The 24,284-nt window shown below is 54.4% G+C and overlaps 1 protein-coding gene across 2 annotated transcripts in view; it reads right to left on the reverse strand.

The window, feature by feature from the left end:
• Positions 1 to 258: 258 nt before the first annotated feature.
• The window catches only part of PDE4A (phosphodiesterase 4A), a 42,504-nt gene continuing 18,478 nt past the window's right edge, over positions 259 to 24,284 (reverse strand). For both annotated transcript variants that reach the window (XM_077121839.1, XM_077121838.1), the window contains 14 exons: positions 15,239 to 15,430; positions 14,672 to 14,708; positions 14,509 to 14,579; positions 13,910 to 13,959; positions 13,712 to 13,824; positions 9,976 to 10,069; positions 7,637 to 7,860; positions 6,712 to 6,810; positions 6,456 to 6,620; positions 5,789 to 5,888; positions 5,554 to 5,708; positions 5,285 to 5,407; positions 4,823 to 5,005; positions 259 to 2,857 (listed from right to left, as the gene is read on the reverse strand). In XM_077121839.1, coding sequence (XP_076977954.1) covers positions 2,153 to 2,857; positions 4,823 to 5,005; positions 5,285 to 5,407; positions 5,554 to 5,708; positions 5,789 to 5,888; positions 6,456 to 6,620; positions 6,712 to 6,810; positions 7,637 to 7,860; positions 9,976 to 10,069; positions 13,712 to 13,824; positions 13,910 to 13,959; positions 14,509 to 14,579; positions 14,672 to 14,708; positions 15,239 to 15,430 — 2,311 coding nt within the window. In that variant the 3' untranslated portion in view covers positions 259 to 2,152. The remainder of the gene's footprint in view (positions 2,858 to 4,822; positions 5,006 to 5,284; positions 5,408 to 5,553; positions 5,709 to 5,788; positions 5,889 to 6,455; positions 6,621 to 6,711; positions 6,811 to 7,636; positions 7,861 to 9,975; positions 10,070 to 13,711; positions 13,825 to 13,909; positions 13,960 to 14,508; positions 14,580 to 14,671; positions 14,709 to 15,238; positions 15,431 to 24,284) is intronic.

The raw sequence follows: 24,284 nt of genomic DNA on the forward strand, positions 1-24,284 counted from the left end.
GAATGTTGTGGCACCTGTTAAGTTTAAGGCATGAAGGCAGAAGGTGACTGAGTCCTTTTAGCACAGCTTGATAGGCAGATGGCAGAGGCACTGTCAATCCAGCCCCCTTGAGGTTTCTTGCAGCGACGGCTAAGTACTCGAAGAACCCAAGAGTTCTGACTCACCCCACCCGGCCCAGATAGACAGACAGACAGTGCAGGATGGAGAGATCTCAAGAATCGAGGGGAGGAATGAAGCCACGTCAGCCAGGAAGGTCGGTGGAAACCTCGCTTTAATTGGAGACCAGATGGAAGGATTGATTATCCACATCATCAAGTGGACACACACACAAGAAGCTCCCGGGACCTGCACACACCCTGGGGAGTTGAGCGCCGATTGGGGGTGGCAGTCCATCTCGCCAGCTACCCCTGGCTCCTGGGGGAAGGGGCAGGGGCAGGCTCTGCCCAGCCCCTGCCCCTTCCCATGACACAATTTCCCATAAAACAGGGGCAACTTGGCCCTTTCCCAGACCTCCTATGCTACAGTTTGTATAATATAGCGGGGAGGGGGCGTCCCCTCTCCTCTTTCCCCTGAAAGAGGGAAAGGTCAAGTTTATTTTCCCTTTTTGCCTCTTTAGAATAATTTACAAACCAACCTTACAGTATATACAAAAAATAAAAATAAAAATGAAAAAAAAATAAAGGAAAGAAAAAGAAAAAAAGACCCATTCCGGCTGCCGGCTGGGACTGAAACTGCTTTTGCTACAAAAATAAACCCTGTACAGCATCGAACTGGTGGGAGTGGGTGTTACTACTAGGATGGACAGACAGATGGAAGGCTGGGGAGATGGGGGGGCTACAGTACCGTGTGCTCAAAGTTGGTGGTGGGGGAGAAAGAGGAAGGCTCTGCCCTGAGGAGTGCAGAACCAGATTGAGGGGGATCTTGCGTCCTACCAGTCCTCCCCCATGGCTTGGAGAAGGGTGACCTTACATCTGTCTGTCCTATGGCTCGGGGGATAAGTAGGAGAAGAGGGGGAGGCTCAGCGGGGGGGGGGGGGGGGAGGGCAGGTCCTGGTGCCGGGGTGGGAAGAGGTTGCCCAGGAAGAGGGGATTTGGGGGTTCACCGTTATTGCTTCTTCCCAGGGCAAGGGGACAGGTTGAGATCTGGGGTGGGGAGCTGGGGGGAGGATCTGGGGACATGGGCCCAGGAGAGGGGCTCTGGGCCTGGCCCCTCCCCACCTGAGGTACAGCTGGGAGTCACTGCACCCCACCTCTCCTGGAGCCGAGGAAACAGTCAAGGCAGAAACAAGAAGAGAAGCAGCTCAAGGGGAGTGTGTAGGGGGGCGAGACCTGTGGATCAGAGCTGTGGCCCGCCCCGCCAAAAAAGGGAGAAAATTCCAAGTAAATCCAAAGTGGAACGGAAAGGTGGGGGTGGCAAAAGTGGAAGGAGATCAGGCCCTCCCCAAATCTCAGGCCCCAGGCTGGTGGTGGGGGTGGCCCCTCACTTCCCCCTCAATCCTAAAAGCGAACCCCCACCCCCATCAGTATTGCCGGGGTTTGTGCAAAATGAGGCGGAAGACTTCTGGGGGGAGGGGATGGGGCTGGAGCTGGGGCTTCCCACAGTGACCCCCTCCCCTCTGCTCTTCCCCCCCCAGAATGGCTATTCCTGGCTGGTTTCTAGAACTCTCCAAAGTCCAGAAAAGCTCAGAGGGACACATATCTGCTTGGGTCCAGGCTAAGAGGTCGGAAGACTGCACCTGGCACCCGGGGGGGAGGGTAGAGGGGGTGGGGCTGAGAGGGGAGGGAGGATTGGAGGTGGGAGAGGGGAGCCAGGAACAGGAGCGTCTACAGTTGCTGTGTTTCGTTCATTTTTTTTTTTTCATTTTTCTTTTTCTAAAAATGTAACAATTAAAATTCAAAAAATAAAATCCCTTCCCGGACCTCAGCCCCTAGGTTCCCCAGCCCCCACCTCCAAAGAAAGGCCCCGCGTGGGTGATGGGGGGGGAGGGGGGGTAGGAACAAAAAAGAAAAGAGGAAAAAAAAAAAACCCACTTTTCCGTTTGCTCTTTTCTCAGGCCCAAGAGTTTTGGAGGTGGTGGAGGAGGTGGAGGGCGGCGAGGGGGTGGCGAAGGGCAGGGGGCACGGGGAGGATGGCAGGGGCGGGGGGCCGGGGCTCAGGTAGGGCCCCCACCTGATGCCCACTCGCCAAGAGCCGGGAGCGTGGCAAGGTCCTCGCTGGATGTCCCAGTGTGGGCACAGCACGCCCGCTTGGCAGCCTGTTGCTCTGTCTGGGCCCCCGCCTCGGCCGCCGTGGAGGGGAGGCCCGGGAGGCCCGGGGTCTCCTCTTGAGGGGACGGGGTCCTCAAGGCAGGCAGAAGGGGACCCCTGGGGGGCAGGGCAGGGTGGCTGCTGCAGCTTACGGCATGTCGGCACGTGCCCCAGCCCTGCACCATGGATGCTGTCTCTGCCGGGGTGGTCTGCTGCGTCGAGTACACTGGCCGTGCCTCGAGCTCCCCAGACGTGTCCACCTCCAATGGCGACTCGGTTAGGGACGCCTCCTGGGCCCAGCTCTCCTCGGGGGCCGTGCATGCGTCCGGGGCTATCAATAATTCCTGCACTGTGAAGGCCACCTGGGCCGCGGACACCTCGCTCTCCTCTTCCTCCTCCAGCGTCAGCTCGAACTGGAACTTCTCGGGCGGGGCTGGGTGGCCGGGTCCCCCCGGGTCGTCCTCAGGCGGTGGTGACGGGCTCTGCCGGATGGCACTATAGTACCAGTCCCGGTTGTCCTCCAACGTGTCCAGGGTCTCCTGGGCGTCCGGGTGGACGAGGTCGGCCCAGGTCTCCCACAGGGGATGCACGATGTAGTCAATGAATCCCACCTGGTGGGGGTGGGGAGGGGAAGAAGATGTGACCAGGGAGCTCTGGAGCAAGTGCACAGCCCCGATGTGGGCTCTGTGAGAGTTCAAGAGCTGGTTATATGAAAGAACTGAAAGCAAGGACTCAAACAGATGCTTGTACACCAATGGCTGCAGCGGCTATGGCCAAAAGTTGGAAGCAACACACCTGTTGACGGACAAATAGAGCAACAAAATGCAGTCCATAGGAGGATGGAATATTACTCGGCTGTAATAAATGAATGGGTGGATGAACCTAAAATCGTTACGCTAAGCAAGGGAAGACAGACTCAAAAAGACTGCATGATTCCACTTATATAAAACACTTAGAATAAACAAATTCATAGACAAAGTAGGTTAGAGGTTACCAGAGGCATGGGAAATTATTGCTTAATGAGGCCAGAGTTTCTGTTTGGGGTGATGAAAATGCTTTGAGGATGGATGGTGGTGAGGGTAACACATCACAAATGTAAGTAACGCACACTTCAATATGGTTAAGAGGGGAACTTTTATGTTATGTATATATGTCACCACAGTACAAATTAAAAAAAAAAAATTCTTAAACCATTTGACCCAGCAATTTTGCTTCTCCAGATCACCCAGGAAAAACTCTTGTATAAGTAAGGAAAAAAAAATCACCTATCAGGTAGTAAACGAAAACTGGAAACACCTAGAACACACTTGGGAATGAGTTAAAAAAAAATACCTCATAGTATGTCACAGATATTCATTATAGCATTTTTTGCATCAGTGAGAAAGTAGGACAACTTCGTGCAGACTGCTAACTAATACCCTGTTGTCATCTTCCCTCTTTTTATTGAAACTTTTTTTGCTTGTAGGAGGCATTATGTCAAGCTGAAAACTACACCTCCCAGGCTCCTTTGCAAAGTGACTGTCTATGGATGGAAGATGCTGGAAGCTGCCTTGGCTGGCTTAGTTAGGCCTTTCCTCCTTGAAAGAGTTGGATAGCATCTGTGCCTATGAACCACCACTGAGGCTGGAAACCCCGTGCATGGGTGTGGAACAAACAACAAAATCTCCTGTGTGCCTGGAAATTTCTAGGAGCCTCTATCCCTGTGCCAAACTCCCTTGCTTTAGGCTTTTCTTACATGAGAGGAAAAAATAAAGCTTTATCTTGCTCAAGTGACTGTGAGATCTTGACTACTAAATAGCTAAGTGTCCACCAATAGGGTAACAAGCAAATAACCTGCATCTGGCTATATCTAAGAGAATACTATACAGCTGCGAAAAAGGATGCCCTGAATCCAATAGTTTTCAAAGGTCAGGGCAAGGGGGTTGGGATGGTGGATTTGCCCCCATGGGGGACATGTAGCAATGTCTGGAGATGGTTTTGGTTGTCACAGCCAGGCGGGCGGATTTGGTGCTCCTGGCATCTTGGTGGGGGATGTTCAGGGATGCTGGTCAGCATCGTACAAGGCACTGGCCAGCTCCCACCACAAAGCAAAATCCAGCCCCATGTGTCAACGGTGCAGAGATGGGGAAATCCAGGTCTGGAAGGACATGTACACCATGCTGAGAAGGGTGGGTCTCCCCAGGGAGGAGAGAGGAAGTGGGTGGGGGCAAGACAACGTCAAATTCACAACATAGAGGTGAATCTTTTACAGGACTGAGTCCCTGTGCCTCTTTGTCCAGTGAAACGAGCACAGGACAAAGACATGTCATTTTACTTCATGTCTAAATTCCCTGAAAATAGGGACAGCATCAGTGGCCAGGTCATGGGGAAACTGAGGGGCTGTTGTAAAAAAGAACCAGTAGCGAGGGGTGATTGCTTACCAACATGTTACAAGCCAGGGGAGAAAATACTTGTCATTGAGATAGAAGAGGAAAAGAGAAACGGTGAAGAAAAGCCTGCATCTGCGAGAGGACTCGGGGGGCTTCAGGCTGGAACAGGGTGGGGCTGCCTTCCGCCCCAGGACCCAGTGGGCGTACCTGGGACTTCTCCACCGAGGCCGTGTGCTTGTCGCACATGGGGCTGATCTCCATGCCCCGCTCGCGCTCGCGGTCGCCCTGCTGGAAGAACTCGGCCATGATACGGTCTGTCCACTGGCGGTACAGGGGCAGCGGCTTGGTGGGGTTGCTGAGGTCGGCGCAGTGTACCATGTTCCTTAGGACCTGTGGGGGTCGGGGGGAGCCCTTCAGAGGCCATCCCCCTGGGGAGGCTGAGGTGGGGGCTGGGGAGAGAAGAGGTGGGGGGAGGAGGGGAAGCTGGAGAGAGGGCTGGAGGGAGGGGAAGGAGCTGATGGGAGGATGGGGGGAAGAGGGAATGGAAGGTGGGGGGGACAGGAGAAAAAGCAAGACAGAGAATAGACAGAGGCCACCACCCAGAGGGAAAGGGGAGAGGGGAGGGGCAAGGGGCCAGTCTCCGGATATGGGGGTGGAGGTGGGGGACACCTGGATGCGGTCGGAGTAGTTGTCCAGCAGGAGGACCCCTGAGCTTGTCACTTTCTTGGTCTCCACCATGGTTTTCAGGTCAGCCAGGAGGGTCATGTGCTTGGACATGTCCGTGGCCAGCACCTGCAGGTCAGGGAGTGTCACCGGGACGAGGGGTGCAGGGGACCCTGGCTCCGCCCACCCAGCAGGCCTCAGGCCCCGCCTCCGCAGGCCTCGGGCCCCGCCCCCACCCCCCGCAGGCCTCGGGGCCTGCCACTGGCCCCGCCCACCATGTCGATGACCATCTTGCGCAGGCTCTGCCTCTGGCGCTTGCTGAGGTTCTGGAAGATGTCGCAGTTGTCGCCCTGCAGCAGCTTGAAACCCACGGCCAGGTGGTGGTTCTCGAGCACCGACTCATCGTTGTACATGAGCGCCAGCTCCGAATCTGCCGCCCAGGCCCGGGAGGTCAGCGGCGGCCCCACCCCCAGCCCGGGTCACCCTGCCCCCGCCCCCCCCCCCACTCACTCGTGTTGATGAGGAACTGGTTGGAGACCCCTGGGTGGTCCACGTCGTGGATGGCGGCGGCGAAGAGGGCTGCCAGAATCTCGAGGTCCGTGAACACGGCCTGGGGGTGGAGGGGGATGGGGGGTGGGGGGTGTCAGAGATGGGGGCCAGAGGGGGGTCTGAGAGGGAGAGTGTCCCCCGAGGTCAGAGAGATATGACTTCTAGGTATGGGGGAAGAGAGAGAAGGGCATCAGAGAGGGAAATCGGGGAGCCAGAGGCAGATGGGGACATCAAGAAAGACGGGGGGCCAGAGAGAAAGATGAAAGGGTCAGAGAGGGAAGTTTCAAAGTCAGGCTGGTTCTAGAGACAGAGTCAGAGGGGGGTGGTCAGAGAGCTGGGGGATCAATGGGAGAACGGGGTGTGGGGGGGGGAAGCTGGCGGGGGTGGGGGGGCATGGTCAGAGAGAAAGATGGAAGAGGGGGTCAGAGAGGGAAGTCTGAAAGTGAGGACTAAAGACAGATGTTTTTTAGAGAGGCGAGGACCAGAGGGAGACGAGGAGGTCCGAGGAATAGGGGAGTCAGGGAGATGGGGGTCTGATAGAAGGCATGGGGTCAGAAGCATAAGGGGAGATGGGAGACTGGCGCTGACAGAGAGGCGGGGCTGGGCTGGGGGCGTGCGGGGCGCTCACATCCAGCGCAGGGGTGGCCAGCAGCACGTGGGTGGACTGCAGCACGTCGGCGGCGTGCAGGCTGTTGTGGTAGGCCACGTCAGCGTGGTAGTGGCCTTCCAGCGTCAGCATATACGTCATCATCGTGTCGGCGGGGATGCGGAACTTCTTCAGCAAGTCCCGCTCCTGAGGGCCGGCAGGGGTGGGGCAGTGAGCCCTGCCTGCTGCCCCCGGCCCCCCATGGCACCCCCACCCCCACATACCACCACTCCCTCACCTGGAATATAGTGTACATGATGCAGGTGAGGGAGCGGCCCCCGGCGTAGTCCGACACGCGGAAGATGTTCAGGCCCCACTTGTTGAGGTTCTCCAGTTCCTGATGAACATGGAGGCCAGAAGTCAGGGGCCCCTGAGCCCCAGAACCTTCTAGACCCTCAGCGCTCGTTGTCTGCTAAGTCCTTGACCTCACTTGGGCTGGGGAGAGAAAATAGACTCCAAGAGGGTAAGTGACCCACCCGAGGTCTGATTCTGCCTCTGTGCTCAACTGCTCACTCAATTGTCTCCCCAGAATCCAAAAGGGTGCCGGCCATAGTAGCTGCTCAATAAAACATTAAGTGCTTGGCTTACAGAGGGTGGCAGTTTACATTCCCCACACCATCCACTAATGGTTCAAATCACAGCAGAGGCGGGAATGAAATATGTTCAGAGCTGACGTGGACGTTGATGGGGCTCTGTCCAGTTATCCTTCCAACTGGCCAGTGCACCCACCCCCAGCTGCTGGGAGTACTGTGAGCTGAGACTCAGAGCTGCACCCTGCTAGAGGAAATTGCTCTTGCACCACAGAAGGTCCCTGGAGGTGGTGATAATACCTGACCCAGGGAACAGGGGGCAGCCAGTGACTGACACCAGGGCCCAAAACCTCAGCCCTCTCGCTTTGTGGTGCTTGCAACCCAAGCTGTTGACACTCCAGAGCTCCCCTTGGGATTAGGTGCAGCTGAGCCAGCCAGCCTGCATGGCCCTTTCCTACCCAGCTCCCTTCAACCCCTCTGTCCCAAGAAGACCCCTCCTGATAAACCTGAACACCCCTCTCAGTAGGGAACCCCAAAGAAGACATACCCCAAAGCTGAGCTCTCCTCTGGCTGTGCCAGGGAACCCCGAGCCCCTGTCCAGCCCAGGTTCACTGCCCATCCCCCCACACCCACTTGGGCCAGGAGCTCTTCTTGGTCGGTCTTCACCCCAAAGCGGGGGATGGTGGAGTTATTCAAGCCGCCACTGGGGACCAGCTTCTTCACCCCGGTGATCTGGGACATGGGCTGGAACTGGGGCCCTGGGGGCGGGGGCTGCTGGGAGGGCCGTGGCCGTGGCGTTGGCTGTTTCTCTCGCTCCTTCATTGTGGGGGAGGGGACCTCCACTTCGTTCTGCTTGTCTGCAAAAGACGGCGACGGCCATGGTGGAGGGCGGGGAAAGGGGCGGGCGGGAGCACCCCCGCAGAGACCCCCACCGTGGGGACGCCTCACCAGGCAAGACAGACCCCTTCTGAGGGTCTTGCTGATGGCCACCCAGGGTCTGGAAAGCACAGGGGAGGGCGCAGTTCTTCTGGGATGCGGTGGGCTGGGGTGGGGGCTCTGTGGCCAGCTCAGGGGTGTGGGGAGGCCCCAACTCAAGCGGTAGTTTTGGGAGGGTGGAGATGCGGGAAGCGAGATAGTGGGGTGGGGGTGTCAGGGAGAGCCACTGCCTGCTCCAGATGGTCACGGAACCTTCTCGGGTGGGGAAGACGCCCCATGGTGGCTAAGAGCGGTGGAGGGGGGCACCGCTGGGAAGAGGGAAAGGGGAGGGGTGGTCTCAGGCTCCATGCCCACCTCCCCTCGGCACCACAGTGCAGCCTGTGTGCCAGGCTGGCCCCAGGAGCCCCTTTCCTGGGTTTTCTAGCACTTCAGAGCCCAGCCAGGGCCACCCATTGTGACCTGGGGTCCCTTGGTCAATGGCAGGGCCTAATGGGGTAATTTGCATGTCCTATTCCCATTGGCTGGATTCTCAGAATTCTGGGGGTACATCAGTGCTCCCCAGTGGCAGGAGCCTTGTAACTCCAAATCCTTTTCTTGAGTTTTCAGGGGGGTGTCTGAATTGGGGGTCTATGATAAATTAAATGATGAGGGTGAGAATACCCTGATTTGGAGGTTGTCCACCTTTGGGACTCTTGGGTTCAGAGGACAGAATGAGTTTGAGGTCCCTGGGCTTGGGAGGTCCCACAAATTTGGGATGTTCTACTGGATTTGAGTTCCATTGAATTGGGAAATTGTGCTAATTTGGGGGAATCTCTTACAGGTTCTTAAGCTTGAGAATCCTATTGTGTTTGGGAATCTAAAATTTGGGGGTCTTCTGAATTTGAGGGGTCATACCAAGTTTGGAGAGTCTATTGAATTTGGGGGGTTTTCAGCTCGGAGGTTTTTTGGTTTGGAGGTCTTTGGAGGGCTCCTAAGCCCAGAGGTTTCTGAGAACGCTACTGAGTTTTAGGGCATTTCAAGTTTATAGGTCTTCTTATTTTGTGGGAGGCAACCCAAGTTTGAAATATAGATTGAAATTCTGGGGCCACTGCACTGATTTGGGGGGGCTCTTCAGCTTGGAGGGTTTTTTTATAGACAATCCCCATGTTTTTGCTTCTTTTTTGACATTTGATTAAACTTTTTTTTGTAATTAGCGAAGTTATAGGTTTACAGCACAATATGCGGAAAATATGGAGTTTCCTTATACCCCCTATACACACACACACACACACACACACACACACACAGTTTCCCCTATAATTATCACTTTGCATTAGTGTGGTACCTTTGTTACAAATGATAAGAGAATATTATTATAATTGCACTATTAACTGTAATCCACGGCTTACATTCATGTTTATTGTTGTGTTGTGCAATGCTATAACTGTTTTTCTTCATTAGGATTTTTTTTTATTACTAGAGAAGTTGTAGTTTACAGAAAAATCATGTGTAAAATACAGAATTCCCATATACCACCCTATTATTAACACCTTGCATTAGCGTGGTACATTTGTCACAAATCATGAAAGAATATTTTTATAACTGTAGCATTAAATATAATGCATGGTTTACACTAGGGTTCACTGTGTGTGTGTTGTACCATCCTGTTTTTGTATTTGGCTATTTTTAATTTTTATTTTTATTCTGGCTTGGAAGCTTTTTTTTTTTTAAGTTTAGGAATCCTATCTGAGTTTGGAGGTCTTTTGCAGTCTTTAAGAGTTCCATTGGGTTTGTGGGGGGGGCTCCAGGAAATCTGGAGGGGCTTTTCAGTTTGGAGATTTTTTTTTTTAATGTGTGGGTTCTAGAGAAGTTGGGGTGCCCCTGGGTTTGGAGGGCAAAACAAGTGTGTGCAGTCTTGCATTTGGTGACTTTGATCTCTGGGGAGCTATGAGTCAGGGTCCCTGAGTAAATCTGGGCAACACAGTCCAGGATCCCGGGCAGCTCCCGTCCACCCAAATGTGCACCCCCCCTGCCCCCCAATACTGCCCTCCACTCACCCAGGAATGTTGTGGAGATGTACTCAGAGACTTGGTTTCCGGACCTGCTCATCTCTGACAGGTGTGTGAGTTCACGATTTAGCATCCTTTTGAACTAAGATGAAGGAGGTAAGAAGGGAGGGATGAGGGGAGCTCACTGCCCAGGGTGGGGTCAACCCCTCCTGTCTCCCCCCCCGGATGGGGGGGTGCCTAGGCTTGGGGAGTCAGGACTCCCGCATCCCCCTCCCTGCCTAAAGCTCTCCCCTCCCCAAGGAGAAGCCAGAGGGGCACCTGTGGAAGGGAGGGATTTCTGCCTGCCAGGGAGCCAATGGGGTAGCGGGAAGCTCCCGTCACCATGGTGATGGGAGTCTCCTTAGCAACTCCCCCTCCAACCAGCTGCTGAGCTGGGGGAAAGGGGGCAGGCCGGCAGGCCCCTTAACCCTTACCTTCTCAGGGCTATCCGTAGCCCCGGTCTTGCCAGGCCTGGACCCTATTTGCTGGGGAATCCCAGACCCCCACCTGGTTTGGAAGTGGGGGTGGGGAGTGATAACAATTTCCAAGCTCAGGGCGAGGAAACGGTTTGGCTGGGGTAGGGGGTGGGGGTGGGGTGGGAATAGTGAGTAGAGGAAACCCCAGTTCAGCCACCCAGGGGATGAGGGTCCCCATCATAGCCTCCTCTTCCCCATCTCAGAGAGGTGGATTGACACACAGACAAATGGAGCAGATCTCAAACCGGGCTCAGGGGCCCCTCCTGGTCCCGCCCCCCCATGCCACTTGACACAAGTCTCTGCTGTGACATTGTGCATGGAGAAAGGGCATCGGCTCCCTGCCCCCCCCAAGCTCTGCCGAAGCACCCCCAAAACAGGAGCAGACCCCGTCCAGAGGGCTTTGTGCTCGCTCCTTGCTGTGTTGCCCAGAGACCCTGAGTGGCCACAAAGACACGCACAAACTGGACACACAAAGTCTCACAACGGCACACAGACTCCTGGGTCACACAGTCCCGCACAGCGTCACCCAGCCACCAACATGCAAATGAAGGTGCACGCACACACAACAAGGCAGTCGCTGACACTTGGGGGTCACACGCCCCAAAAAATCACGCAGCTGTCGGCTCCCCGACGTGGCCCAACACAATAACACAATCCCAGCCTCATGATCGCAGCCTCACTGTGACCCATGCAAACAAGTGCACAAGCAGACACACACACATGCACACACAACTGCCAAGCCACAACCCTCCACGCCCAGCCCCAGGCCACACACAGTCAGAAGCCTGCACCCCCAGGCCACACACGTGCACAGCTGCACACCCAAGCCCAGACGGGGGACTGGAGGGTCCCAGGCAGGAAAGCCAGGGCTGGGGGGATGTCTTGTGCCCACCCTCCTCCCTACCGTCCCCTACCTGGTCCCACCAGCCCACCAGCCACGGCTTGGAGCAGGTCTCACAGAAGAAATCCACCAAGGGCATCTTGGAGCCTTAGCCCTGCTTGGGGCCGCTGCACACAGACTCTGGGTTTGGGGGAGCCCCGGGGTTAACGGCTACGCTACCGGGGCTGAGGGGGGGAGGGGGCTCGGCAGGTGGGCGGTGGAAGGGGGAGCTGCGGAGGGGCCTGGGCCGGCCCAGCAGGGCTGGGGGCTCCCTTCCCCTCCGCACTCCCGGCCACGGTCCCGTTACATGGTCCGCCAGCCCCTGGGCCTGCGGGACCCCCCACGGCGGCAGCTAGAGGCGGCCGGGGGGCCCCTGCCCATGGACGGCAGGGTGGGGGTCCTGGGACGCGGCTGCCGAGGCTCAGGGCTCCGTGTGTGTGCGCCTGCCCGTGTGTGTGTGTGTGTGTGTGTGTGTGTGTGTGTGCACGCGCTTACTGCAGCACTGGCAGGCTGCATGTGATGTCAGGTGGTGCCGGGTGGGGGGGCATTAAAGGGGCATCGGAGCCTGAGGGCCACAGCAGACACCCAAGTGGGGCTGCTAGGGGGTGGGCAGGGGGGCTGGGACCCCACCCCGAGAGGACCTGTCCCCTCCACGGACACACTCAGATCCAGATGTCCGACATGCTCTCACACGCTTGCACACACACAGATACCCAAATGTCTTCACTCTCACCCTTTCTACACACATGTGCATATGACACACACTCCCGAGACAGTAGCAAACCCTAATGGCTGACACACTTGACACACACTCAAGCATACAAAGATAGGGAGCTAGCACTTAAAGGGTACAGAGGTTCCATTTGGGGTGATGGAAAAGTTTTGGTAATGGATGGTGATGATGGTGACACAATATTGTGAATGCAATTAATCCCAATGAATTATTTATTTGAATGTGGGTAAAAGGGGAAATTTCAGGTTGTATATATATTATTGGAATAAAAAAAAACATGGGACTGTACAACACACACAGCAAACCCCAATTTACACCATGGATGATACTTAATAGTGCAATTCTAAAAATGTGCCGCCATCTGTCATAACAACTGTATCACACGAATGCAAGTGTAGTAATAATAGGGTGGTTTACAGGAGCCCTGGATTTTATGTATGATTTTCTGAAAACCTAGAACTTCTCTAATAAAAAAAATTTTTTTCAAAGTAAAAAACAAAACAAAAGGGGGTTAATGCTTAGTGGGTACAAAGTTTCCACATGGGGTGGTGGAAAAGTTTTGGTAATGGCTGCTGGTGATGATCACACAACATTGTGAGTGTAGTCTACACCACAGAATTGTACAGCTAGCTGAAAGTGGAAAATGTTATGTTGCATTTATATTACCACAATAAAAATTGAAACAAAAACACAGAAACACAAATGCCTCGAAACACGCCTTCCAAGAACACAGACCCACACCCAGACACACACGGAGACACACAAACTAGGAACAAACACCCAGAGGCTGCAAACACTTCCAGACACACACACTCAACACACCCACAGACATAGCACTCAAAAAATACAGATCCCCACGTTTTCTTCGTCACAAGTTTATAAGTAAATACTAACACATCATAAGTAAATACTGACACACCCACAGATGCACAGGCATATGCACACACACACACACACACTGCAGAGACAGTCATACATTCAGATGCTCATCCCACTCTCAGGCACACAGCTGTCCTCAGACTCGCACAAGCCCAGACAAGCCCCCCACCCCCAGCAATGACACCCCCACCAGCACACTCATTTCCCCAAAGGCACCCACCCACAAGGGCTGCCACCATGCCGCACAACTCCAGGAAGCATCATTCACACTGCCTGCCTCCTGAATGCTGCCCTTGGAGTTGTGCAGTGCACAACCCGCCCAGCTGTCCAGGGAAGACTTTGCAGTACCTTCCCCTGCAAACAGGCACAAAGCCACAAACACATATAGATGCACCCTCAGAACTGCATTTGGACCGACACACACAGTCCTGCACAATTGCCAGGGCACACCCGTACACACTCCCAGTGGATACATCGCTGTTGGTCATCCCTCACGCATCCTCTCTGAGCATACCCCCAGCCCTGCCAGTGCGTGTCCAAAGAAATCCCCAGGCGCAGATACACACCCGCAGAGCTTCTCCCCAAGAATATAAGAAGTCCCCAAGAAAGACGGTTACCCATGGACAGACGTATGTTCAGACACACACACACACACTGACGCACATGCACATCCCCCAGCTATAAATTCTGGGACCGCCCCCAGTGGTTGGTCCCGCCCCTCCGGCCCCGCCCCGGAGCTGGCCACACCCCCGCAGGCCCCGCCCCCAGCCCACGCACCTTGTGGGAGGCCATCTCGCTGACAGAGCGGTACGTCTGCATGGTCTCCAGCTGCTCCAGGCACCAGTCCAGTTCCTCCAGCGTCTCCCGGGCCAGCTGCTGACATGTCTCCTCTGGGAAGGGGTGTCCGGGGCGGTGACTGACAGGACCCCCAGGCAGAGCCCCGGGGGGGGGCCCCCCCACCGCTGCTTTCCCTACCTGACAGTGTGGCCTTGCAGACAGGGGGTGGTCCACCCAGGGGGGAGCGCCTGCAGAGAAATGAGGCTCCAGCGTCAGCCTGGCACCCCCCAACCCACCCATTTCCCCAGTTTTCCTTCCCGTCTTACAGATGAGGAAACTGAGGCTGGGGAGGCAAAACGGCGGCCTCAAGACCACAGGGCAAAGTCTATGGCGGGAACCTTGAGGCTGCCTCTGCCCGCAGCTCTCAGCCACACCCCTGGTCCCCAAATAATAAGAGCCCCTCCTCTTTAGTGAGCACTTTCTAGGTGCCAGGCGATGTTCTAGAACTTTCTATATGTGGCTTCCTTGACCCTTCACAGCAGCTCTCTAATAAAGGTGCTATGTCCGATTCCCCGTTTCCCAGAGGGAAACTGGGACACTGTGGGGAGTCCCCGGGCCAGCAGGTGGGCTTCGGGGGCAGAGCGGGTCCTGAGCCCCCCACACCCACCCAGGTTTTGATTTATAAAAGCCTTCGGCCCTCGAACCACAGTGGCTCCTGGGTTAGGAGGTCAGGGACATCAGGCGTCTGCTTGGGCCAGCCCGGGGGGTGCTGAAAGGTGAACCCCGCCTCGACTTACTTGTGGCTGGGAATGGGGACGTTGGTCAGGAGCGAAAAGTTGCTGCGCACGCTCCGCAGGCTGGCCAGCACCTGGGACAGGGAAGGGCCTTGATGTGAGGCGCCCGCCCGGAGCGTGGGGGAGGCGGAGGATCCCCCACCTAACCAGTTGGCAGGGGTCTCACCTGGGCGAAGGGCGTGACGATGAGGTCCTCGGCGTGCCTGCAATTACAGGCAGGGACAGGTCAGGGTGCCCCATGGCAGGAACCCCCAGGGGCCTGAGTGCCAAAGAAGCAACTCTCTGCAGTGAAGCTCTGGGAGTGGGGCCTGGGGAAGCAGGGTGGAGGATGGGGGGCAGAGAGGGGGCTCCGTGGGGGTGGGGGAAGGGTGGTCTGCGGATGGGGGTTGGGCCTGGAGGATGTGGGGAGCAGGGAGAGGGGGCTCCCACCCAGTTGGTGGACACACACAGTGGAAAAAGTGGGCAGAGAGGGGCTTTGGAGAGTGGGGGGCAGTCCCTCCTTGCTGGAGTGACAGGCAGCTGATGCATAAAGAGGAGCGGGTGGAGGCTGGGCTGGAGGGAGGGGCTTGGCATCCCAGGGGAGGCGAGTGGCTGGAGGATTGGGGGACATGCGCAGCGGGGGTCTGCTTAGTCTTCACTGGGGAAGACAGACCCTGGGGTGGGGCGAGCTTGGCCAGGGTGCCACACTCCTTGCTGGGACGCGCGGTGTGGGGGTGGGGGGAGGGGTGCTCACGCCTCACTGGTGACCGATGAGTTCCGGGACATGGTCTTGGGTGACATGTCATAGTCGCTGTCAGAGCGGTAGAGGAAGGACTCGCGGCGCTGGCTGGTGGCAGCCCCAGCGTGCAGCACCAGGCCCGGGCTCGCCTGCGAGTCCAGGGGGCTGCGGCCAGGCGAGGGCGTGGGTCCATTCTCGGCCTCAAGGCTGCAGGGGGCGTGGAGAGGGCTCAGGGGATGCTGAGGCGGTGCTGGGGAGTCAGAGGGATGAGGGGAGCAAGGAGTCACCCAGTAGAGGCCAGGGATGGGGGGGCCACATAAAGGCTGGTAAAGGGAGACACGTGGCATGAGAGTTGAGAACGGAATTGCAGGATTCAAAGTTATTGACCTTCTGGGGAGTGGCCAAGGTGGGAAAGTTCACGTTGTATATTTGTTTCCACAGTTTATATAGAGAGAGATTAAAGAGACAATAAAATTATCTGCAGTATGCAATCCTGAGCTGAATCTAATATTGGAAGAGAAAAAGGCCCAAAAGGGTAATATTAGGATATATGAAAAGATTAGAATGGGAGCTTTGTATCAGTGTTGAAGTTTTTGAACTAGATAGCTGAAGGTAAGTGGTGACTGAAATGAATATCCTTGTTCTTAGGAAATGTGCTTGGAAGTATTAAATGTTGAAGGAGCATGATGTATACAACCTATTGTCATAGGTTTAGAAAATAGATAGAAATATAGATAGATTGATAGATGGATGGGTGGTTTAGATAGATACTCAAATATTTAGATTAGGTAGATAGAGAGATGGATGATGGGTGGGTGGGTGGATGGGTGGCTGACTGTCTAGATAGATAGATGGATTAGAGAGAAAGATGAATGGATGGATGGAAGGATGGAGAGTAGATGGATAGAGAGATGGGTGGATGGATGGATGGATGGATAGAGAGTAAATGGATAAAGAGATGAGTGGATGGGTGGATGGGTGGATGGATGGATAGAGAGATGGGTGGATGGATGGATGGATGGATGGATGGATGGAGAGTAGATGGATAGAGAGATGGGTGGATGGGTGGGTGGATGGATGGATGGATGGGTGGATAGAGAGATGGGTGGATAGATGGATGGATGGATGGAGAGATAGATGGATAGAGAGATGGATCGATGCTTGGATGGGTGGGTGAGTAGTGGGTAGATGGATGGATGAAGTGGATGGATGGATAGATAGATGGAGAGAGAGAGAGAGAGAGAGAGAGAGAGAGAGAATGATATGGCCAATGTGGCAAAATGTTGAAAGTTGGTGATTCTGGGTATCTGGGTGGGGGTATGTTGGAATTCTCTGTATGGGCTTTGTGCTTTATTTTTGCATCTGTCCTGGAAGTTTAAAATTATTTCAAAACAAAAAGTTTATAAAAACATACACAAACCCAGTTATTGAGTGCCTCTGTGTGCCAGGCCCTGTTACAGGTGGTGGGGACACAGCAGTGACCACAACTGACCACAATCCGCCCTCAGGTCAACGCAGAAAGTGGTGAACCCAGCACGACCCCAAGACCAAAAGCCATGGGGCCCTCCTTGGCTCCGCTCTTTCACTGCATCCCAAATCAGCCCTGCTGCCAGAATCAACCCATTTTTCACATCTTCCTCAACTCCAGACCAGCCCCCATCAACTCCTACCTGGAGGCTGCCTCCATCCCGGTCTCCCAGCTTCTGCCCTTGTCCTCACCATCTTTCTACCCTCAGTAGCCAGTGGGATCCTGTGAACATTGTCAGGACATGTCCCTCCTCTACTCAGAACCTTCTAGAGCTCCCACCTCCCTCAGAGCACGAGCCAAAGCCCTCTCCATGACCAATAAGGTCCTGCCCGCTCTGCCACTCTCCCCCTGGCTCACTCTGTTCCAGCCAACTTCCTAACTCTTCCCTAAGTACTCCAGCCCCGGGGCCTTTGCAGAGTCTGTCCCCTGTGCCTAGAATTCCCTTCTCCCAGACATCCACATGGCTTTGCCCTCATCTCCTTCAGGTCTCACTACAGATGTCACCTCCTCAGAGAGGTCTTCCCTGATTAGCCCACCAAAAGTTTCAACCCCTGTCCTGATAGTTTGGCTTTCCCTTTTAAAATTAATTTGACACCAAAAGGGGGAAAAGAAGTGTAACAAAATAAGGCATCAGTGGCTAAGAACATACAGATTGAGTCGAGAGACTATTCTGGAGGCTACTCTCATGCAAGCTTCAGTTAAATGGTGCTAATTGCCTTGGTTTGCTAACCTCAACTAACATCACTCCTCTTAACTCTTAAGAACACCGAGGGCTCGAACTGAGACACTCTTAAAGTTTTAGGCACTAAGTTTATTTTCCTGAAATCTATAACCTCCAGAGGGTTCCTAGGCCAGATAAATTCCGAAGCCCAGAGGACCAGACTCTCCAAGATTATCAACTGATTTACATCCCCCATCCCTTATTATCGACAGCTTTTATCAACATGAAAAAGTTAGAAAGGGCGTTGCTCAAAGAGTCCTATAGATTGGGAGAAGGATCAAAGGAGAAGGAGGAGTTATAACAGAGACAATAGGATTTAACAAATGAGTATGACTGCCGAATTGCTCTATTGATATTTATTTTAATCTCCAGTGTTTTGGAGGGCCTAGAAGGAAAAATCTGAAATAGCAGAAAGGTAATCCATAACAAACTCTGAATTCTACTCTGTAATTACTTGCTAAAATGTACTTTGAAAATTATTCCTTTTTCTTTATTTTCATTGTATATATATATATTTTGCAAAAAAGTTAAAAAAATAATTTTACAAATCATTACTTATCACCACCTGACATCCTCCATGTTTTCCTTAGCTTCTTTACTGTTTGCCTTCCCTTCTAGAGCTAAGTGTTACAGAGCAGGGATTTTGTCTGCTTTGGTCACTGCTTTGTCCCTGGGGCCTAGAACAGGATCTGGTACACAGCTGGTACCCAATAACTGTTTGCTGCATGAATCATTACATGAATGAATGAGTGAATGACTACATGAACTAGATTCTGCCAAGAAGAGAATTAAAACCAGCTGTAGTAACAGCAACTTACTGACAAGTGATTTTAACCGTGCTGATCAGGGCGGGCCTCTCTGAGGAGGTAGCACCTAGCAGGACTTGAAGGATGAGAAGGAGCCCTCCACAAGTCAGGAGGTGGAAGAGAAGGGCACGCTTGGTGGAGGGAACAGTAAGTGCAAAGGCCCTGGGGCAGAAATGTGTTTTTGTTTGGGGACCAGCAAGGAAGCTGGTGTGGCCAGAGTAGAGAAACAGACAGACCAAGAAAGAGACACAGACCCAGAGAAAAGAGACAGCGGTCCCCAGCCCAGGGGCACTGGTGAGACAGAGACCCCCTGGTTGAGGCAGGGAGACCCTGGGTGTGCAACCTGGGAGAAATGACTGAACGTCAGTTTTCTCATCCACAAAATGGGGACAGCTACTGCCTTCCTCATCAGGCCATCCGAACGACTGGCGTCCAGTGGTGCTCAAAAGACACTGGCGATTTTCAAACCCCAACTAATATCTTTCCTGTTTACCCCAAAGAACACTCAGGGCTCAATCTGAGATCCAAAAAAGTTCACACATTAAGTTTACTTTCCAGAAACCAGATGTCTCCTAGGCCAGGTAAGTCCTGAAATGCAGAGAGGCCAGCCTCTCCAAGAACATCAGCTAGTTCCATCACTCATCCCATTTATCAACAGACCCATCCATCATGAAAAAGTTAGGAAGGGATATAGCCCAAATACCCCTGAAGATGGGGAGAAGGATCAAAGAAGACAGAGGAGTGTAACAGAGAAGATAGGATTTAACAAATGAGTAGGACTGCTGAATTGTTCTATCAATATTTCTTTCAGTCTCCAGTGTCTTGGTGCAGCTAGAAGGAAAACCCTGAAATTGTGGAATTGTAACCCATATCACACTTTGAAATCTGTTCTATAACTGTTTGTTAAAAAGTACCTTGAAATCTATGGCTTTTTTGTATCTACATTACAATTCACAATAAAAAAATGTTAAAAAAAAAAAAAAAGACATTGGCAATTTTAAGGCTATCAGCTCCATATATTCCAGTTGGGGAGGGGACTCCAGCAAAGCAGTCCGTACAGAAGTGTTGAGTGGGGAGCTGTGCAGGGAGCTGTGCACCTGCAACATGCTGTGTGGCCTAAGAAAGGCCGCTGCCCTCTCTGGTCACTGTTACTTGGTCATTAAAGCGAGGGGATTAGACAGATCAGTGGGGTGCAGGCTCTGCTTTGAGTGGGGCCAGGGAAGGCAGAGGGAACAGGGACTCTTGCCTTTCTCATCCTACATGTCGAGACCAGAATGATCCCTATGCTGAGAAATAAAAGTGAGAAATCGCCTAGATTGAGCGAGTTGTACCAGCTTCATATAGTGAGCTTTTTTCCTGGACGAGTCTGGCCGGGGAAGGAGGTGAGGGCAGGGCTCATTGATCTCATTTTACAGATGAAGAAACTGAGGCTCAGACGGGAAGATGATTGGCCCCAGGTCACACAGCGAGATTGTGGCAGAGTCAGAATTCAAACCCAGGTCTTCTGATCCCACAGACCAAAATATCAACTATTACCCTCTGTCCCCTTAACACCTGGGGCCAGGAAGGCAGCACAAATGTCCCCAGGAGCCAGGTGATCGACAGGAAAAGCAAAGCAACCAGATATCCAAATTTCCAAAAGAAGCCAGAAATTCCCACTTTAAAGAGTAAAAAATAAATAAATGCATAAATGCAATCTTTTAAAAACAAACTTCAAAAACACTTTTTAAAAAAATCTTCAAAACTCTTGTTCTGCAAAAGACGCTATAAAGAGAATGAAAAGCCTGGAAGGAAATATGTGACAAAAGACATGTGTCCAGGATATATAAAGTACTCTCAAAACTCAGTAAGAAAACAACAAGCAACCCAACTAAGAAATGAGCAAAAAAGAGATCTGAATCACAGGTCACCAAAGTAGATAGACAAATAGCAAACAAGCAGAGGAAGCATCTTTCATCCTTAGGGAAGTGCAGATTAAAACGACAGAACACGTCTTCAAACTTAGTAGGATGGCAACACAAACACAAAACTGCCAACATCAAGTGCTGACAAGAACACAGAACAACGAATGTGTGGCTGGTGAGATTGCAAGGTGGTACAGCCACTTTGGAAAGCAATTTGGCAGTTACTTATGAAATGAAGCTTACACTTACTGTAGAATTCCACTGCGAGGTATTTACCCAAGATAAATGAAAATACACTTCCACCCCCAAACCTGTGCACAAATTTTATAGCAGCTCTGTTCCAACACAAGAAACAACCCAAATGATCTGAATGGATAAACAAATTACAGCAAATCCACACGATGGTCTACTCTTGAGTATTATAAAAAGGATGGACCTTAAAACATTATGCTGAGTGAGAGAAGCCAGACACGAAAGGACATGCATTAAATGACTTCATGTACATGAAATATCTAGAATAAGCAAATTCATAGAGACAGAAAGTCAATTAGAAGTTTCCAGGGGCTGGGGGTGGGGGAAGGGGTCTCTTATTCTGGGTGATGAAGAAGTTTCAGTCATGGAAGGTAGTGATGATAGCACAACACTGTAAAAGTAATTCATGCCACTGGACTGTATACCTAAAAATGGTTGAAAGAGCAAATTTTATGCTATATATACATTGCCACAATTTAAAAAAACATCTCATCGAACAGTACACTTAAAAGGGTGAATTTTTACTCTGTTAATTTTAAAGAGTGAATTTAAAAAAAAAACAGTCTCAGGACACAATATTATCATAGACCATCAGCTTGGGCCTTTGATGATAATGCCCATTTATTGAGCACCTGCTGTATACCAGGTGCCGGGTTAGGTCTTTTTAAACACTGAGCCCCTGCTGTGGGACTGGTGCCACCAAAGTGCTTTACACACTTTAACCCATTTCTGGCACCCATCAGTCCTTGAGGTGGCCCTGCTAGCAGGAGACTGAGGCACAGAAGAGTGGTGAAGGGGTAGGCAGCCCTTGGTGCTCAAAATCCAGGTCCTGCCCTCTCCCCTCCATGGCTCCTTCCCCGACTGTCCTGGCAATGGCAGGGGCAGGAAGGAGCCCCACCCCGCCCCAGGAACTGAAGTCCCAGTTCAGGGATGGTGAGGCAGGGACCCTGAGAGAACTATCCACCCAGAGGGATCCAGGCCTACGCAGCAGAGGCCGGAGGGGAAGAGGTGGCTCCCTGGAGCCCTGCTGTTTGTGATTCCAGGAGCAGAAAGTCCCTAGGGGCCAGCAGAGAGAAGGGCATACGGGGATTAGAGCGGGGCAACTGCCACCTAGGATTTGAGGGGTTCTCAACTATCCCCTAGAATCAGACATTCGGGGCTTCTCCTTGGCCTGGCACTGCTCAGGGCAGAACAAAGTGAGACCATAGCTGCTGTTTCAGCAATGTCCCAGCGGAACCCGTGGCTGCAGACCTGAGTCAGGGACCACGGAAGGTTCCTGCCTTCACAGCCACACACCTGGACACTTCATCAGAGAGGCCAGTGACCAGCCCAAGCCCCCACCCACCTGCGTCAGGCAGGCTGACCATTTGGTGCACTCTCAGGTGAAGCTGCAGCTGCTACTCCCTCCCTCCATCCTCCCAGGACCCCTTAGACCTGCCCACCTGGTCTCCCACCATCAAATCCGGCCTCTGGAGGACTGACTGTGCAGCCCAGGGGACATCCTAGCCTCCAGGAGTTCTGTGGCATGGTGCAGGGGCCAGTGGGTAACAAGCTGGGGGGGGGGCATTGGGGGGGGGGCAGGAAAAGGGGACATGTCACAGTTGGTAAAAAACATACTAACAGCAAAGGTAGCCAAGTGCTCTGGAATGCCAGGTGCTCTTGGTTACGCATTCACGCCCCCTTTTCCAGAAAAAGAAACAGAGGTTCAAAGTGGCCCAATGACTTAGTGAAGGAGGAAGGGCTGGGACACAGGCATCCTGCATCCCCAGGTCTCCGTTTCCTTGCAAGTGGGCTGTGACGCAGGCCTGACATCTCCCCCGGATCCTGGCCCCCCTTCCACCTGCCTCCCTCGTAGGTGGTGCCAGGCAGCCTTTGTGGAAAGACCTGGCGTTTGCCTGGTGAAGGTCACCCAGAGGTGGAGGGCGGGCTGCGTGTGGGGCTGGGAGTGCAAGCAGGGTCGGTGTGTGCAAGTTGGGGGGTGGGGGTGTATGCCCATGTGACTCTGGGGTGTGTCTGTGTGACCTCGGGAGCATGCAAGGCTGGGACTGTCCTTGAGTACCCTGAGTGGGTCTGAGGTGTGTGTGGGTGTGTGAGTGGCAGCCAGGCCTGTGGGTGGCGGTGATTGTGTTTCTGTGGACAGTGTGAAGCATAAGCCATAGGGTCAACTATGGGGCTCTCCTTGTGTCCCCACCAGCCGGGGGACGCCACAGAAAGCACCAAGTGACCCCAATTACCCCATGTGTGTGTGTGTGTGTGTGTGTGCGTGTGTGTGTCTGCATGTGGTTGGGTATTTTGAGTCTCTGCTTGTCAGAGTGTTGGGGGCACTATGTGCCTCCAGGGGTCTGTAGGAGGTGGTGCGAAGATGAGGCTGGGGTGCCCCGAAAATTCTGGAATCTTGAATTCTCACCCACCCAGCACTGTCCAGCTGGCTCTAAACACTCTTCAGGAGGCCCAGAACCTCCCACCCCATCCCCACCCCCACCCCAAGCTTGGTTTTCAGCCTGGCAGACCCAGCAAGGGGGGTGGGGGACATGGCTGGTGACGCTGAGCTGGGCGGGAGGGGCCTGGGAGTGGAGCCCAGATGACCCGACACCTGCCAGAAACCCAGGTTTCCAGGCCCAAAGAGGGTGAGACTGGGTGGATAAGGAGACAGGACCCCAGAACCCACTCTGGGGTCCCCACCTTTGGAAGACCCTCAATAGTATCCGGACCTTTAGGGCCACGGAAGAGGGTGAGCCCACCCCACCCCCAGGCCAAAGCCACTTTGGGGTCGCCCCAAGGCAGAGGGGGTGAGGGTGGGGTGTCCCCCAGCACAGCCGGTGCCCTCAGAAGGCAGAGGAGGGGCCTGGCCCCCGGGCCACCCACCTGAGCGATCTGCCTGGCAGGTGCGGCCGCGTGTCCTCCTCATCGCTGAAGGAGAAGTGGGCCAGGGGCTCGGGGCCCGCGGGGGGCAGGGCCAGGGCGGGGGGCCGGGGCCTGGCCCGGGACGCTGCACCCGAGCGCATGGGGTTCCAGCGCCGTCGGGGCGCGCATGGGGACGGCGGCGCGGTGGTGTGGCCTGCGCGGCTCGCGGGGCGCGAGGTGTCTGCGGCCGGCGCCGCCTCCTCGGCCGCCACCCTCCCGGTGACCCCCCTCGGGGCCGGGTCCCGGGCGTCCGCCGCGCCGGGGCGGGCTCCGCGCTGGCCTCCCCCCCCCCCCGCCCCCCGCCTCTCCCCCGCCGGGGCCCTGCGGAACTCGGCGCGCACTTCCCGCCCTCCCTCCCCGTCCTCCCCGCCCTCCCCGGGCCCCGGCCTCACAGCGCCCCGGGCTCCCGTTTCCCCGGCTCCCGGCCCGGCCCCGCCTCCCTCCTCCCCGCAGCCCCGTCGGCCCTCCTCCCGGCCTGACGTCGAGCTGGGCCGGCTGGAGGGCTCTGGGCGCCGCGCGGGCCCTGGGGGAGCGGGACCCGCCCCGGGCCCGGTGACAAACACCCGGGAGAGGGGCCACGGGGGCGGGGACAAGCGTAGGAGGCATACAGGAGGAAGAGAGACACGAGAGACACCGAGAGACACGCCGCCGAGAAGCACTGATTTCCCCCCACTCCTTCCCCTCCCAGACACGCAGGCCTCTCCTCCTTTTCTGTCCCCCCTCCAAGGTGTCCCCCTCCTTCCAGATGCGACCTGCACCCGCAAGGCCTTTCCCTAGTTGGGTGTCTCAAGTTCCAGCTAATGTGTCGGGGCAGTATGGGGGGGGGGCAATTCCAGACGAATGGAGCCTGGGGGAGGCAGGGAGCTCCAAAGAACTCCCCCCACCCCCACCCTCCCCAGCACCAGCCCGTGTCCACCTCCTGACTGCCAACCTCCACCCTCCTGCA

Source organism: Tamandua tetradactyla, chromosome 11 (assembly GCF_023851605.1).
Source record: "Tamandua tetradactyla isolate mTamTet1 chromosome 11, mTamTet1.pri, whole genome shotgun sequence".
Classification (NCBI taxonomy): domain Eukaryota; kingdom Metazoa; phylum Chordata; class Mammalia; order Pilosa; family Myrmecophagidae; genus Tamandua; species Tamandua tetradactyla.